Source organism: Excalfactoria chinensis, chromosome 10 (genome assembly GCF_039878825.1).
Source record: "Excalfactoria chinensis isolate bCotChi1 chromosome 10, bCotChi1.hap2, whole genome shotgun sequence".
Taxonomy (NCBI): domain Eukaryota; kingdom Metazoa; phylum Chordata; class Aves; order Galliformes; family Phasianidae; genus Excalfactoria; species Excalfactoria chinensis.
In genome coordinates, this window is record NC_092834.1 from 16,568,930 (window position 1) to 16,582,123 (window position 13,194).

Here is a 13,194-nt window from a genome sequence, read left to right on the forward strand (position 1 = left end):
GTTTTGTTTTTACCTTTTTTTTTATACTTGCTTCACAAAGAAGATTTTAATGTTAAAGCCTGTTCTGCAATAACTTTTATTTTTCCATTCTGGATCCAGTAGCCTACTGCACCATAGGCTGACTTCCATTTCACCAGCAGGGAATCTCATTTCCACTCTGTCCTATGCATTTTTACAGGGCATCGGTGAATTTAAAGTAAGATGAATATTGTGGGAAATGAATTTACAAGTGCTGCAAATGAGAAACACAGAAGATCACAAAGGCTGCACCATCTGTGCTGCTCCGTTGTATTACACACAGGGACAACTGCAAATGAAATTCTGTGTAGAATGAAAGCTTGCTAATCCCAAATTGATAGCTTGTTCTTGGCACGCTGTTTTCTTTCCGAGGAGGCCAGTTTGATCTCTGATTGACCTCATTTTCTTGATCTGGCCTCAAAACAGAGCTTTGACTTTTTAACGATGTGCCAGAATGCAGAACTCTGCACTATTACAACTGATCTCGGAAAGGGGCTGAAGTTTAACGTGGGTGGCTTTATTTTGATCTGCTGCATGACGTTCTGGGGTGACATCTGAGAAAAGCTCTGCAGGCTCCACTACGAAACCGCCTCGATAGAAAAAAAAACCCCAACAAATCTCAGCACACCAAGAGACAAACTAAATATAACTGGAATATAATTGCCAGCTGCAACTAGGAAACTGTCAGCCAATACTGTTTATTTCTGCATTGCTCCGCTTTACACACGGAACGGGAACCTTGACAGGAATGTTTCAGTGCACCAAGAAATTCTGCCACCCTGAAGCAATCAAAACAATACATTTCTAATTGCTTGTTTAGAGCTGTTTGTACCTTTCTACATCCTGTTATCCTACCTGACCTGCACTGCAGCACATGCCTATGGCCAGACCACGTGTGGTGAAGGCCATAACCCCAGCTCTTTGACTCCTTACATCTGCATGGACTCTGAACCATGATTACTATGTGAGCCTATCATATTGCACTATCATTTCCTTGAGAGCTTGATACTGAAAGTAGCTGTTGTTTCCTTCCACTCCACCAGCACAGTAATTAACGTTGTCTAACCATGATTCATTCTGCATAATTGCATTACTACTGTCTTTTTAAGATCCCTGGGACACTGCTGCCTCATTAAGTCTGCTTAGGGATAGTAAGAACTGGACTTGTCCGCTGCACTCTGCAGAGGAAACTGGTTCTCAATCCTGCCTTTATTTCTGCTTTGGGGCAAGAGGGTTAAAATGACAGGAACGTGCATTTATTTGAGGCAGACGATGACATCATTTGGCTCATACAAAAAATACTCATGGTAGTAAATCTGGTCCATTGGCTGAAACTAAATTCAAACAATCCCTGTGATAGAAGAGCAACCTGTTAGAAGATCCTGTAAAAAAATCCTTTGTAAATCAAAGCTGAACTCAGCGACAAATGTTAAAGCAATGTTGGAATGTACTGAAACTCATCTTAAGGGGATAGACCCATTAACTGCAGTTTAAAGTTGGCAATGCAATTCAGTGTATCAGCACAGAGAATGCAATAATAAAAACAACTACCAAAGAAGCGTAGAACTCATGAGAGCCCAATCTGAGAGAGAAAATGGAAATACAGCAGTAATCCTGTATGTTGGCCTTGCTTGGCCTATAAAGAAATCAGAGGGCATCTGTAGTGAGAGTATCTTCAGTCAGCTGCAAGGGAGGGCATTTCTGAGAATAACTTCTTGTCTTCACATGACAGCACAGCAGCTCATTGTGACCTCCAGCTCAACGATACCACGATGGATACGTCACTCATGCTTGAGGTTACCACGTCTGTTATGCTATAATACACTTTTGTAGTCCGAGAACTATTTTTCATAACAACGTGTGAAAAAATATAGGGTGTATCTGAGTGTATGACACTGCTGTACTCTGGCCTTACTGGCTTTGTACCAGGTATCTATTCTCTGCGTAAGTGTCTTAAGTAAAACAACAGTGCAGGTCCTGCCTGTCAGGCAGCACTTTTTAGGCACAAACACACTGTGTGAAGAGGAATCATAGTGATGATAACCCAAATCTGCCCAGGTAGGGAATTCCAACTTTGGGTCAGAAACAAGGCTTTCTGCATCACTGTATAAAAGCAAGCTGACAAGAACCTGAGTAACACCAAACTTGATTCTGCAAGCAGACCAGATTGGCAGATAAATTCACCATCTTATTCATGATCTTTTCCCAGCTGCTTTGTACCACAAAGCATCCATATCTTATATATATCTTTTTCCCAGAAGAGGGCCTTGGTTACTGAAGGAATGCAAATGACCGTGCCCACAAATCTGCCTTAAAAAATGCCCTTTCTGATGAAGGCATCAATTGCAACGACCTCACCTTTCTGTTAGTCACTTGTTTCTGTATCTTTCCTGTAAGCAGTCACGCAAGAGTGAAAGCAATGTTTTGTTCCTTTAAAACAGCACCTTTCCGAGAATGTCAACACGCTCTGTACGAAATACTGACTTATGTCTCACACCTGTAATGGCTGGGTAATAACTGCTTTATCTCAGTTTCAGTGAGGAGGAGGCAGGAGTTCAGCCATGTGCTCAAGGACATACAGGAAGTCTGACAGAGCTGCGACTCTCAGCTGTCTTTCTCACTGTCCTCCTACCCGATAAGCACTGAGGCAAAGCACAGAAAAAATAAACTATATAAAACCTATGAAGTACCAACACCTACTGAGACAGCTGCCAACCGATCATTAATATACAGCTTCTAATAATTCTGGAGTTGCAATAAACAGAGATGAAACTTCCAGCAGCAGGTACCAATGCCAAACATGGCTCCTGACAGAAGGAAAAGCCTTTGTCTTGGGATTCTTAATTTTTAATGCAACAGTACAAGTAATGCCAAGCATACCTGGGGGCACTGCAATTATGGTTACTGTTGTTACGTTTTGTCACTGATGATTAAGGTCACCACTTCCCAAACCCCTCTTACCTTGACTGCATAATTGTTGAGAGGATCTTTTGCATAAGAAGCCGGGTAGTAAACTGCATCACCCGCCTCGCAACATGGCTTGTCACTGGTGAGCCTGAAATCCGACCAGCTGTCCACTCCAAATCGCAGCTGGTCTTTTTGTCCGGCCATGAACAAGTCTTCACATTTAAGTGCCAGCTTCTTCAGTGAATCAGTGTGAAGGCTTCGGATTTTACCCACCACTTCTTCTCGATTTTCTATTCCTCGATAAAGTGCTTGCCTCTGTGGCTTCTGGACACCTCTGCTCTGCTTAGACTGCGAGATACGCCTCCCCGTCAGAGACTCCATGCTATTGGAACAGCGGTCCTTAATACTGATAGTGGTTAGGCTGGAAACACTGTTAGTTGCTGAGGTGGTTGTCCTTAATTTTTCCCTAGGCCTGTCCAAGGAATCTCCCGACTCGTTGTCCAGTATCTTGAGCTCCAAACTGACCGAGGAGCAGGCGCTGCTCGCTTCCCAGTTGGTGTCAATGTCGTAGGTGGGATTGGCCACAATGCACAGGTTGTTCTCAAGAGCTTGCTTCTGGAGGTCTCTGGGACTCGGCTCTGTGTTAGCTCTCAATATGGTCTTTTTTGGCAGTGGAGGGGGTGTTGGCTGTAAGTTGTTTGCTGTCTCCTGGTCTACTATCCCTACAAAGGCAATGGCATCGTCCAAAGCTCCCTTTGGCTGCCTTGGCTGCTTCGGAGGTATCATGGCTGCTCTGGACTGTCCTGAGAGGTAAGAAAATAACAATAACTCAAGATGAAAGTGCTTTGCATCTGCTGCTCACATTTGTACTTTGCAAACAAGTTTAAGAAGGGAAAAGAAAGAAGCTGACGAGAACCCCCTCCCCCCATTTGGAAAAAAACAGAATATATATATATATATTTATACCTGAAACGATGAACTAATGAGAAAGCAAAATGACTAAGTCAGCATCGTGCATCTATTATCACGTACAGCTGGTCTTTTTTTTGACCTTGGCATGTGTATTAAAATCAGCTCCAGCGCTGACAGTGCTTGCATTTTATATCACATAGCACTAATTACAAAATGTGCAAACAAAACCCACAAATCAGTTTTGGCACTCGGGCCAATTTCAGTTTCAGTCATTATGCTCAGCCTCCCTTTAGTTCCGTCTGCAGCCCAGTATCTGTAATGGGATCCTTTACTTCCAATGGACTGAAATGATGGGTGGATGCTGTTAAGTGGCTTTGTGTGCTATTTCTGTGAAGATACCTTCCTCTAAGAAGTGAGGTGATCTTTTTTATATATCCTCATAACGGCTTCTAAGGAACTCGATGGCTTTGATTTGAAATGTGCTAAAGGGGCTGAAAGCATTGTTTCACAAGGTAGAACAGAACAATTCCCAGACAAACACTGTGATTTAACAGCTTCAAGCAGACGTGTCAGAAAGGTAAGATTGCCCTAGCATCAGTTGAAAACAAGGCAGTTGCACCTGCTTTCACACAGGTTGACAAGCACGTTGCTACTGGTTTCAGTGAGAGTAGCATCATAGTTTGGTATTACAAAAACATACATCATCTTCTACCCACCAATTTAGAACAGCCACCCCGTCCCCACCCATAACGTTCTCAAATAGAGTTCCCTTCCTGACTGGCCACAGGCACCTTCGCAGGCAGTAATGAGTTCACAGACACCCTGACAGAGGTTCATCCAGAGATCCCACACAGCAGGTTTCATGTACAAACACACCACTTAGCTTTTAAGAATGTGTATTGCTTCTAGAGAAGATAAACTGCTGCTGATGTGTTTTGGAGTGGATAATTATGTGGTCTAACTGCCAGAGTTCTTGGAAATGGAGAATAACTGACAGCAATATCAGAGAAGTAAAAACAAAACAAAACCAACCAACAACCCAATGGAGAGACCAATAAATGACCAACTTGCTGCTGTTTGGGACAATTAATGCATTTTCTGCTGCTGCAATGAGGATCGCTGACCATCACAGTAAGGTGGGGAGCTGATATCTACAGTTGTAGCACAGCAGCCACGAAACACAATTATGCGCTGCAGAATTTCAGCTGAGCATCTTTACCAAGAAGGGAACAGCCCATAGAAAGATGCCACAGCTGTGTGACCATCCTGGCAAGATACTGTATGTGCTGGATCCTTAAAGAGAGAACTATATCCACAAACAGAACAGCCTCGAGCCTTCAATCTCTAACAATCATTCTCAGTCATTCCGAGGAGACATCAGAAGCGCCAGTCATATCTCTATCTTTTGTTTAAGCTCAAGAAACCCCCAGGAAAGCCGGATGGGTTTTGTGATAAGCCTGGATATTCCAGTGTTTACCAACTGCATTTTGAGCAGGAAATTCTGTTAACTTGGTATTTGCCTTGGCTGCGGATCTTTTCAGCCTGACTGTCAGGGAAAATTGCATAGGGCTGCTCCCGTGGGTCACCGCTTTTTAGCTCACACATAATAAAAACGTTCAAAGGCTGGAAAGTCTGGAGAATCCCGCAGTATCTCTCTCCAACCATTGTGAAGGTCACTTAAAAATAAATTAACGCTCGGGACCCTCTGCTGCTCCTTTCTGACCTTTGTACCGCAGTGTGTGCTGCACACAGCCTGCTCCCCCTCGCCATCCTCAGCACCCAACGCTGCTGCCAGCTGAGCAGGAAAGAAGCTGCATTAGAAACGTACTTTTGGCAGGCATGAGGAGCGCCACGATTCACAGTCGGAAGCAGAGCTGGTATCTGCATGCCAGAATCACGCATCCCAACGCACAACACTGAGACAAGTTCACTTCTGCTTCGGATCCATTTCTCTTACCGATCCAAACGTGTCGTCTTACACGGCAGTTCTTTGCTCTCACAAAATCCACGACCTCTGTTCTCCCCCTCCCAGAGACATCCTGTATCACAGATCACTCCTCTGTTTTACAGCTGTTACCCTCTGCCCCACTATGCTAACACAGACTGGTCTGTGGCTTTGGACAAAGGCTACTATTTCAGGAGGCTAAGCTTAGTGACTGCTAAGCTTGCACTGCTGAGAAAACAAATTGGAGTGGCAGCAGCCGAAACCCTCTCCAAGCAAGGTAAGATTTATAAGTGTTTCTTCCTGACTCTGTATTTCCTGCCTGCTTTAATGGCCCTGTCCTCCAAAAGCCATTCATACAGAGGAACGCTGCTACTGCAACCACTGACTTTCACTGCTTGTAGCTGTTGTATAGCTTTTGGAGCTGACATAGAAACCTAACTGGAGGAGCTTTCATAACAACAAATCAGCCCTTCAGATGGCTGGCAGGGTAGCAGGATCCAGAGGACTGCAGGAACAAGTCATTATGTAGCTTCTTTTTCAAGTATTCCCAACCCGGGAAGATGAGTTTGTAAAGCACACCATGTTTCAGTGTAGCTTCTCACCACCAGAACCGCTTTTCCATACCAAATGCTATCCATGCTGGTTAAGCGCCCGACAAACACCATCTGGCCTGTTTTTATGCTGACTTCTTAACACCAGGCATTATTTCATGCCCAGATGACCAGGCCTTCCAGCTCAGCCTTTCCCGAGCATGGATACAGCATGCACATTCTTTACATCACTGCCTGGGAAGCAAAAGTTTGCCTTTGGTTTTGTTCCTGCTTGAAGGCACAAGAACATTGTTTTGCACAGAAGCACTGGCAAAGCATTTGCTTTCTTTTCTTGCCTACCACTTCGTTCCTCCCTTGAGCACTTCACTCAGCTTCCTCACCTACTGCACAGACTCCCCAGTGTTACAACAATGCAAGATGAAAGGAGGAACAGTCACAATATCAAGCTACCACTTAAAAATCTTTCAAGCGGCTTCTAGACTGTTCAGAGACTGGAAAAAAAATTAACTCTTTATAGACAGCAGCTTTATGGAGAGCTTTACGTAATTCTACAGTACAGCATCTTCTGCTGTAGAACCTTACTACACAATTTCAATGTTAATGCTTTAAGTCTCCAGACTCCGTGCAGAGGTATGAAATTCCATATCAGCCCTAAAACAGATCTCACCTTATTTCTCTGAGCAACCGATCTTTTGTTTTTACAGAATTGTCACATTTTGCATGGCTAAGAAAAGCAAACATGAATAAACACACGCATGTAACACGGGTAACCAGCCTCCAACACAACAGCTACCAAACGCCCAGCAGAACTGAAGTGAAACCCATGGATTCTGTACTCTAAGAGACCAGAGAGGGAGAGGAATTTTTGAGTGGCTCCTTATGTGGCTGCAGGGAACCTGAGATTGGGCTGGCTGGACTGCATGGCTGTACCGTAACATCAACAGTCTGAGACTGCACAGAACAATTCTGCACTGAGAAGGGTTTGGCAGCTGAGGGTTGTAAATGAGATACACATCACCTCCCTACTCTGATGGGTTTCCTCCTATTGATACACCCCGGAACACCCTGAGCTCTTTTATGCCACCATTGTGGTGGGATCTCTGATTTCCTAAAAAGCCCCAAGTCTGTTATGTTGTATCCAGTTCCCAGCAGAGAATCCCCTATTTGAGGACAGCGTGATATTGTTTGCCTTTCCATAAAAAAAAAGGAGTGTGTATTAGAATAGTATTTAAAAAGGCAATCTTGTGCTGCAAATTGCTCTGTTCATTGCTATAGCAAATTGCTGCATGTTTTCCAAACTAGGACACAGACTGTAGTACGTAACCATAAAAAGGTAACTGTAGATACAATTGCAGCTGAAACAAAAGCAAGCATAATTTAACCCAATTATCTTCCATATTTCCTGATTATCCTATCTTTCATTTACACACGTTGGTATTTGTTAACCCCACAACATATATGATTTTGCTGCTGGGGTGGTGGAAGAGTGCAAACAAGTAGGAGTTGCTGTGTGTCCTTACCTACTCATTTTGTGATAGCTATCTGAATTCTGAAGTGAGGCTGCTCGAATAAACCAGAGAAAAGTTTGAACTGCAGCCAGAGAACACAGTGCCATTTAGGGTAGCATTGCTTTTAACAACTAGCAGCAAGCTTGCCAAGCCAGCCTAACTCAAGCCTACAAGTTACTTTAACTCTTTCATAACCGAAATTTACTCTGGCGACCCTGAATCTGAATGTGACCTGAGGATGAGGATAAGATTTGGAATGAAATGCTCATCTTCTTCCTTCTCAGAGCCCTCCTGAACCTGGTGAGCTTTGTGTATGTCCACAGATAAACGTTCCACAATTTCTCTGTTACCGAGTCTCACGATGTTTTATGATTACATTTCACACGAGTTTACTGCTCTCCCTTTGTGAGACGCTATGGGAAGAAAAGAGGTCTACAAACAAAAGCACTTCTAGCCATGCTGAAGCAGCTGCCACCAGGCCCAGCATCTTGCAGAAGTGAACTCAATTGAGTAAAGATTTAAATAAAAGAATCGCAGTGACATTGCTTTGAATACAAGCAACCTCTCGACTGTAGGAGCACTATGGCTACGAAACAGCGATCTCATCATGAGAAGTAAGTGATATTTCAGGCAATAAAGTAGGCTTCATCCTTTCACATGTTAGTCTGGTTAGGAATATGGGCTAACCTGTCATCAGCAGTTTCACGTAGCAAAATCTACCTTCTGTAATGTACTTATGTCCTAAATATGGAAAACATACAGATACAGACCTACATGAATATCTCAATGAATGGAAAATAATTAATTAGGTCTTTGGATAATTCCACCATAAAAAATCTAATTTTTAGCTGTTCTTACATTGCAGCTTCTTGGTAGATGTTGGTACCATTTGTTGGCAGGGTATTTTTCTCCTTATGCTTCATAAACAGTAGATTTAAATTTAATTATGGTCTATTATAAGAACATTCAGTTTCAGCCCAAAATTCACATTTCAGCAAAAATATGCAACTCTATTGCTAAATATTTAGGGAATGTATGCACCTGGTGCTTTGAAACTTTGGTCCCCAACCCCTCAAACACGTATGGACATGCTGAAATCTTGTATGTTTTTTCTTGCATATGAGGGATTTTAGCTCTTCTAGTAAGCTGGCTGCAGGTACTCCTAAATTCACAGCACTCCAAATCAAAACACTTTAGAAAACAAGGCGCATCATACTGTTCCTCTGCTTTGGAAGGTGCTTATTTGCCTTCCATAGAAGCCCTGCATACCTGCAGCTTTTAATACAACTGAGGAACTTGGTGGTAGCTGAGCCCATGGTGTAGTACTTTCAGGACATTCCTACTTGACATTTATCCAAAAGAACAGAGGTGAACTCTCAAACTGGGATAAGAAGGGCTTTAGTCAATAAAAGATGACTGCAGATATTCCAGCAGTGAGTGACACTGTAAAATAAAGGGCCCTCTCTTCTGCTACAGTTCGGAAAAACACTGAGATCTAATTATTGTTTTCAAAACATTGATCATTTAATCTGTATATTAAAGCTCTCTGATAAAAATTCCTCCAAATAGATCATAGAATCACAAAATGGCCTGGGTTGAAAAGGACCACAATGCTCATCCAGTTCCAACCCCCTACTATGTGCAAAGTCACCAACCAGCAGCCCAGGCTGCCCAGAGCCACATCCAGCCTGGCCTTGAATGCCTGCAGGGATGGGGCATCCACAGCCTCCTTGGGCAACCTGTTCCAGTGCGTCACCACCCTCTGGGGGAAAAACTTCCTCCTCAGATCCAACCTAAACCTCCCCTGTCTCAGTTTAAAACCATTCCCCCTTGTCCTATCACTGCCCACCCTCACAAACAGCCGTTCCCCCTCCTGTTTATACACTCCCTTCAAGTACTGGAAGGCCACAATGAGGTCTCCCTTCTCTTCTCCAAGCTAAACAACGTGTCTTTGAAAAGCATCTCTCCCACATTCTTAGAGGCTCTTTGAGACCTAGCAGAATCATAGGAAAGAAAACCTTTGTGTTTGTTCAATCTTTGCTTTCCCGGTTGTATCCCTCGGAATGAGGCAAGATAATTTAACCTTCTATAAGTAGAAATTACAAGTGTATCCTTAGGAACCAGTGTAATGAAAACATATTGAGTAGCTTGAAAGACAAGGTTCTCCACACACACACACTCAGATCTAACTCGTATTTTCCTCCATAGGTGCGCATTTACCTAAATTGCTGTACGTAGCACTGCAAGGATTGAAGTCAGATGGATGTGGAGCTTCTTCTTTGTCTTCCTCCCCCTGTGGGGTACGGACAGCTGACACTGGTATGACCGAGGCACTGCCACCATTGTCCTGCTTCACAAACACGGCTCTTGGGACACGGGGGGACAAGTCTTCCAACGTGGTATCATCGGGCACTTGACTGAAAGAAACAGAACAAAATCATTTGGAGACCAGGGCTAGACCCTGATGGCAGAACACCAGAACGTGCATTACATATAAAGGGAAGGAATTTAAGAAATAAGCTCCTTTTGCCAATCTCTTCTTTTAAGAATATCTTTCTGAAACGCTTCTTTTGTTCTTAGTAACGTGAGCCAACTTTTGATTCAAGTAGCAAAAATAGTTCCTACCTTTCCTACAAGAGATAGTGAAATGTTTTACAGCTGACTGCAATCAGCACGTGTATGCAGGAATGACTCTGCATACAAGGTGTGGGGCTCATACAAGATGAGCTGAGGTTAAGGTGCCTTTTACCAATTAGAATAATTTTGCCTACATCAAAGATAGCAGGGTAGAGTGAGGAGACTGTAAGTCTTAATAAACGCATGCAACTTTAATAATGCATTTCCATATGCTGATAGGATTTTGGGAACAGACACATTGGGAAACCTAGCTGTCCATTTCCCATCTAACATTCTCAAGGTTTAACATCCATCTTCTCATGTATTAGGTCAGTCACAAAGGCCAGGGGAACATTCCTCTGTGCCTGCTCTTAGCTATGAACTTCTAATCGAACCGTCATTACTTATAGCACAGAACTACAAACGTGATGGGTTCAATCAGCTTCCTCATTGTAAAACTACACATAATGTATCAGTAAAGCACCGTGTTCAGGTTCATTAAAAAACCAAACAGTGCAGTTGAAAATGTGGCAGCAGGTATCAGTAACGTGCCAGATAAAACACGTCAGAGATGGACCAAAATCTCTCTGTATTTTTATGCTCTCTCACTCACAGAAACAAATACTGACAATAAACCTTCAGAGCGTCTGCCCTACCCACCAGTTCCCATGATTTCAGCCCCATCAAATCGAACAGGAGGGATTTTAGACACTCGTGCCTTCCATAAGGGCGAGCACCTCCTTCAAAAGACGATCACCTCATCACGTCAAAAGGTGCTTCATTTTTATGCCCAAGACTTAAAACAACACGACTTCTGGTGAGCAGCAACAACAGAAACCTGCTTTCTGAAACAGGCAGAGCAGCTGCGTTTCCATGGTAGGAATCCTCGCAGTGGGAAGGCAGTCTGTACCCTCAGAGAGTTAACAGAAGTGATAAGCACAGGTCTTTGTGTTCAAATCCCAAGCCTGAATACTGAAAATCATGATACACGGATCTTCTAGCAATCCCAACCCGACTTCAAAGATTAAAACATGCCAACAGTGTGCACAACGCAAGGCCCCACGTATGGCGCAGCACGCACATGCTGTTCTGCCCTCAGACCCACCAACTGTAACTGCAGGCGGTTGCAAACAAAACTCATTAGAACTTGTTAGTAAAGGAGAAGGAAATGGCACCACTTCAAATAGCTGTAGCCTTTAATCAGCGTGAAAAGTTTTGTTCATTTTTAGTGCCGTGCATAGCAATGGTGTGAAGAACATTCCACGTGCCCTGAACAGACCCACATGAAAGAGTTAACCTATGGTAATTTCATAGCAGAGTGTGCATGAAATTAAAGTGGTGAAAAGGCTTTTAAGATGCTGAGAATTAAACTAAAGACCTACTCAGGTAGTTGCAGTGAGTTGCAGACATACCTGCGCTCCTCAGCAAGGAAGTTTTCTTTCAGAAGGAAGAGTTTCTAACAGCTCTGCCATGGCCACCCAGCAGGGCTACCGTGGCTCCAAGTCATTGCTTAGGACCGACTGGTGCGGTACAGAGCAGACTCATTCTCCATACCAGACGCATGCAAGCACATACGCTAAACCTAAGCTCAAAAGCATTCTGCCAAACAACGTAAACCAACAGCGCCAAGGAAGAAAGAACAAAAAAAACCAACTCACCCACTGTACTCACTCACACAATTCCCCATTAAAGGAAATTCTTTCAGGGCCTTCTTGAGTCTTTTAATCATGTCTTGAAACTCTGGCGAGCCATTGATTCCACAGTGTTCTGATGCGCTACAAGTTGTGCAAGCTGTGAGCAACAGGCTGAACTCTGCACAGAGTGATACACCTACTGCACCTTCATGTTTACCTTCGGGGGTTGGCCCAGGGACTTGCCAGAGCGCCCCAGGAGAGCACTGAGTTACAGCCCTGCCTTCTTAACTCTTCCGCTGCTTCCGTGCATGGAAAGCAGGTCACAAGCTACTGCATCAGGGTTTTGGTATGACAGCTATGGTCTTAGTCATGTTAATTAGCTAAGGAAGAGCAGGTTCAGATTTCAGCTGGGGTCTGAAGAACTCAGGCCAGCCCACTGTTAAAAGTAAGCGAACATCTTGAGCTGGTATTCCAACCCATTTTAGTGTCCGAACCAGATACATACTAAACTGCAGCAAGGAGATGTCACCAAGCCATGAAGTCTGCGAGGAAAAGTTTCCCTCTAACTTAACACTGATGAGTGAGAGATCCTGAGAGACGAAGCATACATACACTGACTCAGTGAGCAAAAAGCCAGCCTGTAATCATCTCTGCCATCACACAGGGGGAACAAAAGGGGAAAACCTCCTCGCTCCTTAAGCCACAAGAACCAAAGGCACGATTGCTTTTGCTTCGTGCAGTTGACTAAACAGTTAAAAATATATCAGTGTCCAAGAAGCAGAGTGTCTGATAAACAAACTGCTCTTTGAGATCAGAACCTAATTTTTTTATACATTCACATATTCTTGTCGACTGCAAGTGATACTGAAAGCTATCCCCTTATTTGGGATATTTATAGATATTTTGCCAGGGTGGATTCTTTGATGCCTTGCGTAAGAGCACATATTTAGCTTCTGCCATAGAGGGTGCAGCCTCCTCTGTCCAAGCCTTTTGCTGTTCCCTGCTTTATTTCAGAAACAAACTTCACAGGAAATGAATTACTTCCCTTAGAGAGCTCTGCTCCTCAGGCACACAGGGCAGAAACCACACAGACTCTGCTGGCG

General features: G+C 43.7%; 1 protein-coding gene across 5 annotated transcripts in view; it reads right to left on the minus strand.

The window, feature by feature from the left end:
- The window catches only part of PEAK1 (pseudopodium enriched atypical kinase 1), an 86,606-nt gene that overhangs the window by 10,796 nt on the left and 62,616 nt on the right, over positions 1-13,194 (minus strand). For 4 of the 5 annotated variants that reach the window (XM_072345081.1, XM_072345078.1, XM_072345079.1 and 1 more), the window contains 2 exons: positions 10,062-10,258; positions 2,980-3,728 (listed from right to left, as the gene is read on the minus strand). In XM_072345081.1, the coding sequence (XP_072201182.1) occupies positions 2,980-3,728; positions 10,062-10,258 (946 nt within the window). Of the gene's footprint in view, positions 1-2,979; positions 3,729-10,061; positions 10,259-12,115; positions 12,233-13,194 lie in introns of all 5 variants that reach the window. The other variant, XM_072345082.1, reaches the window with a different exon arrangement.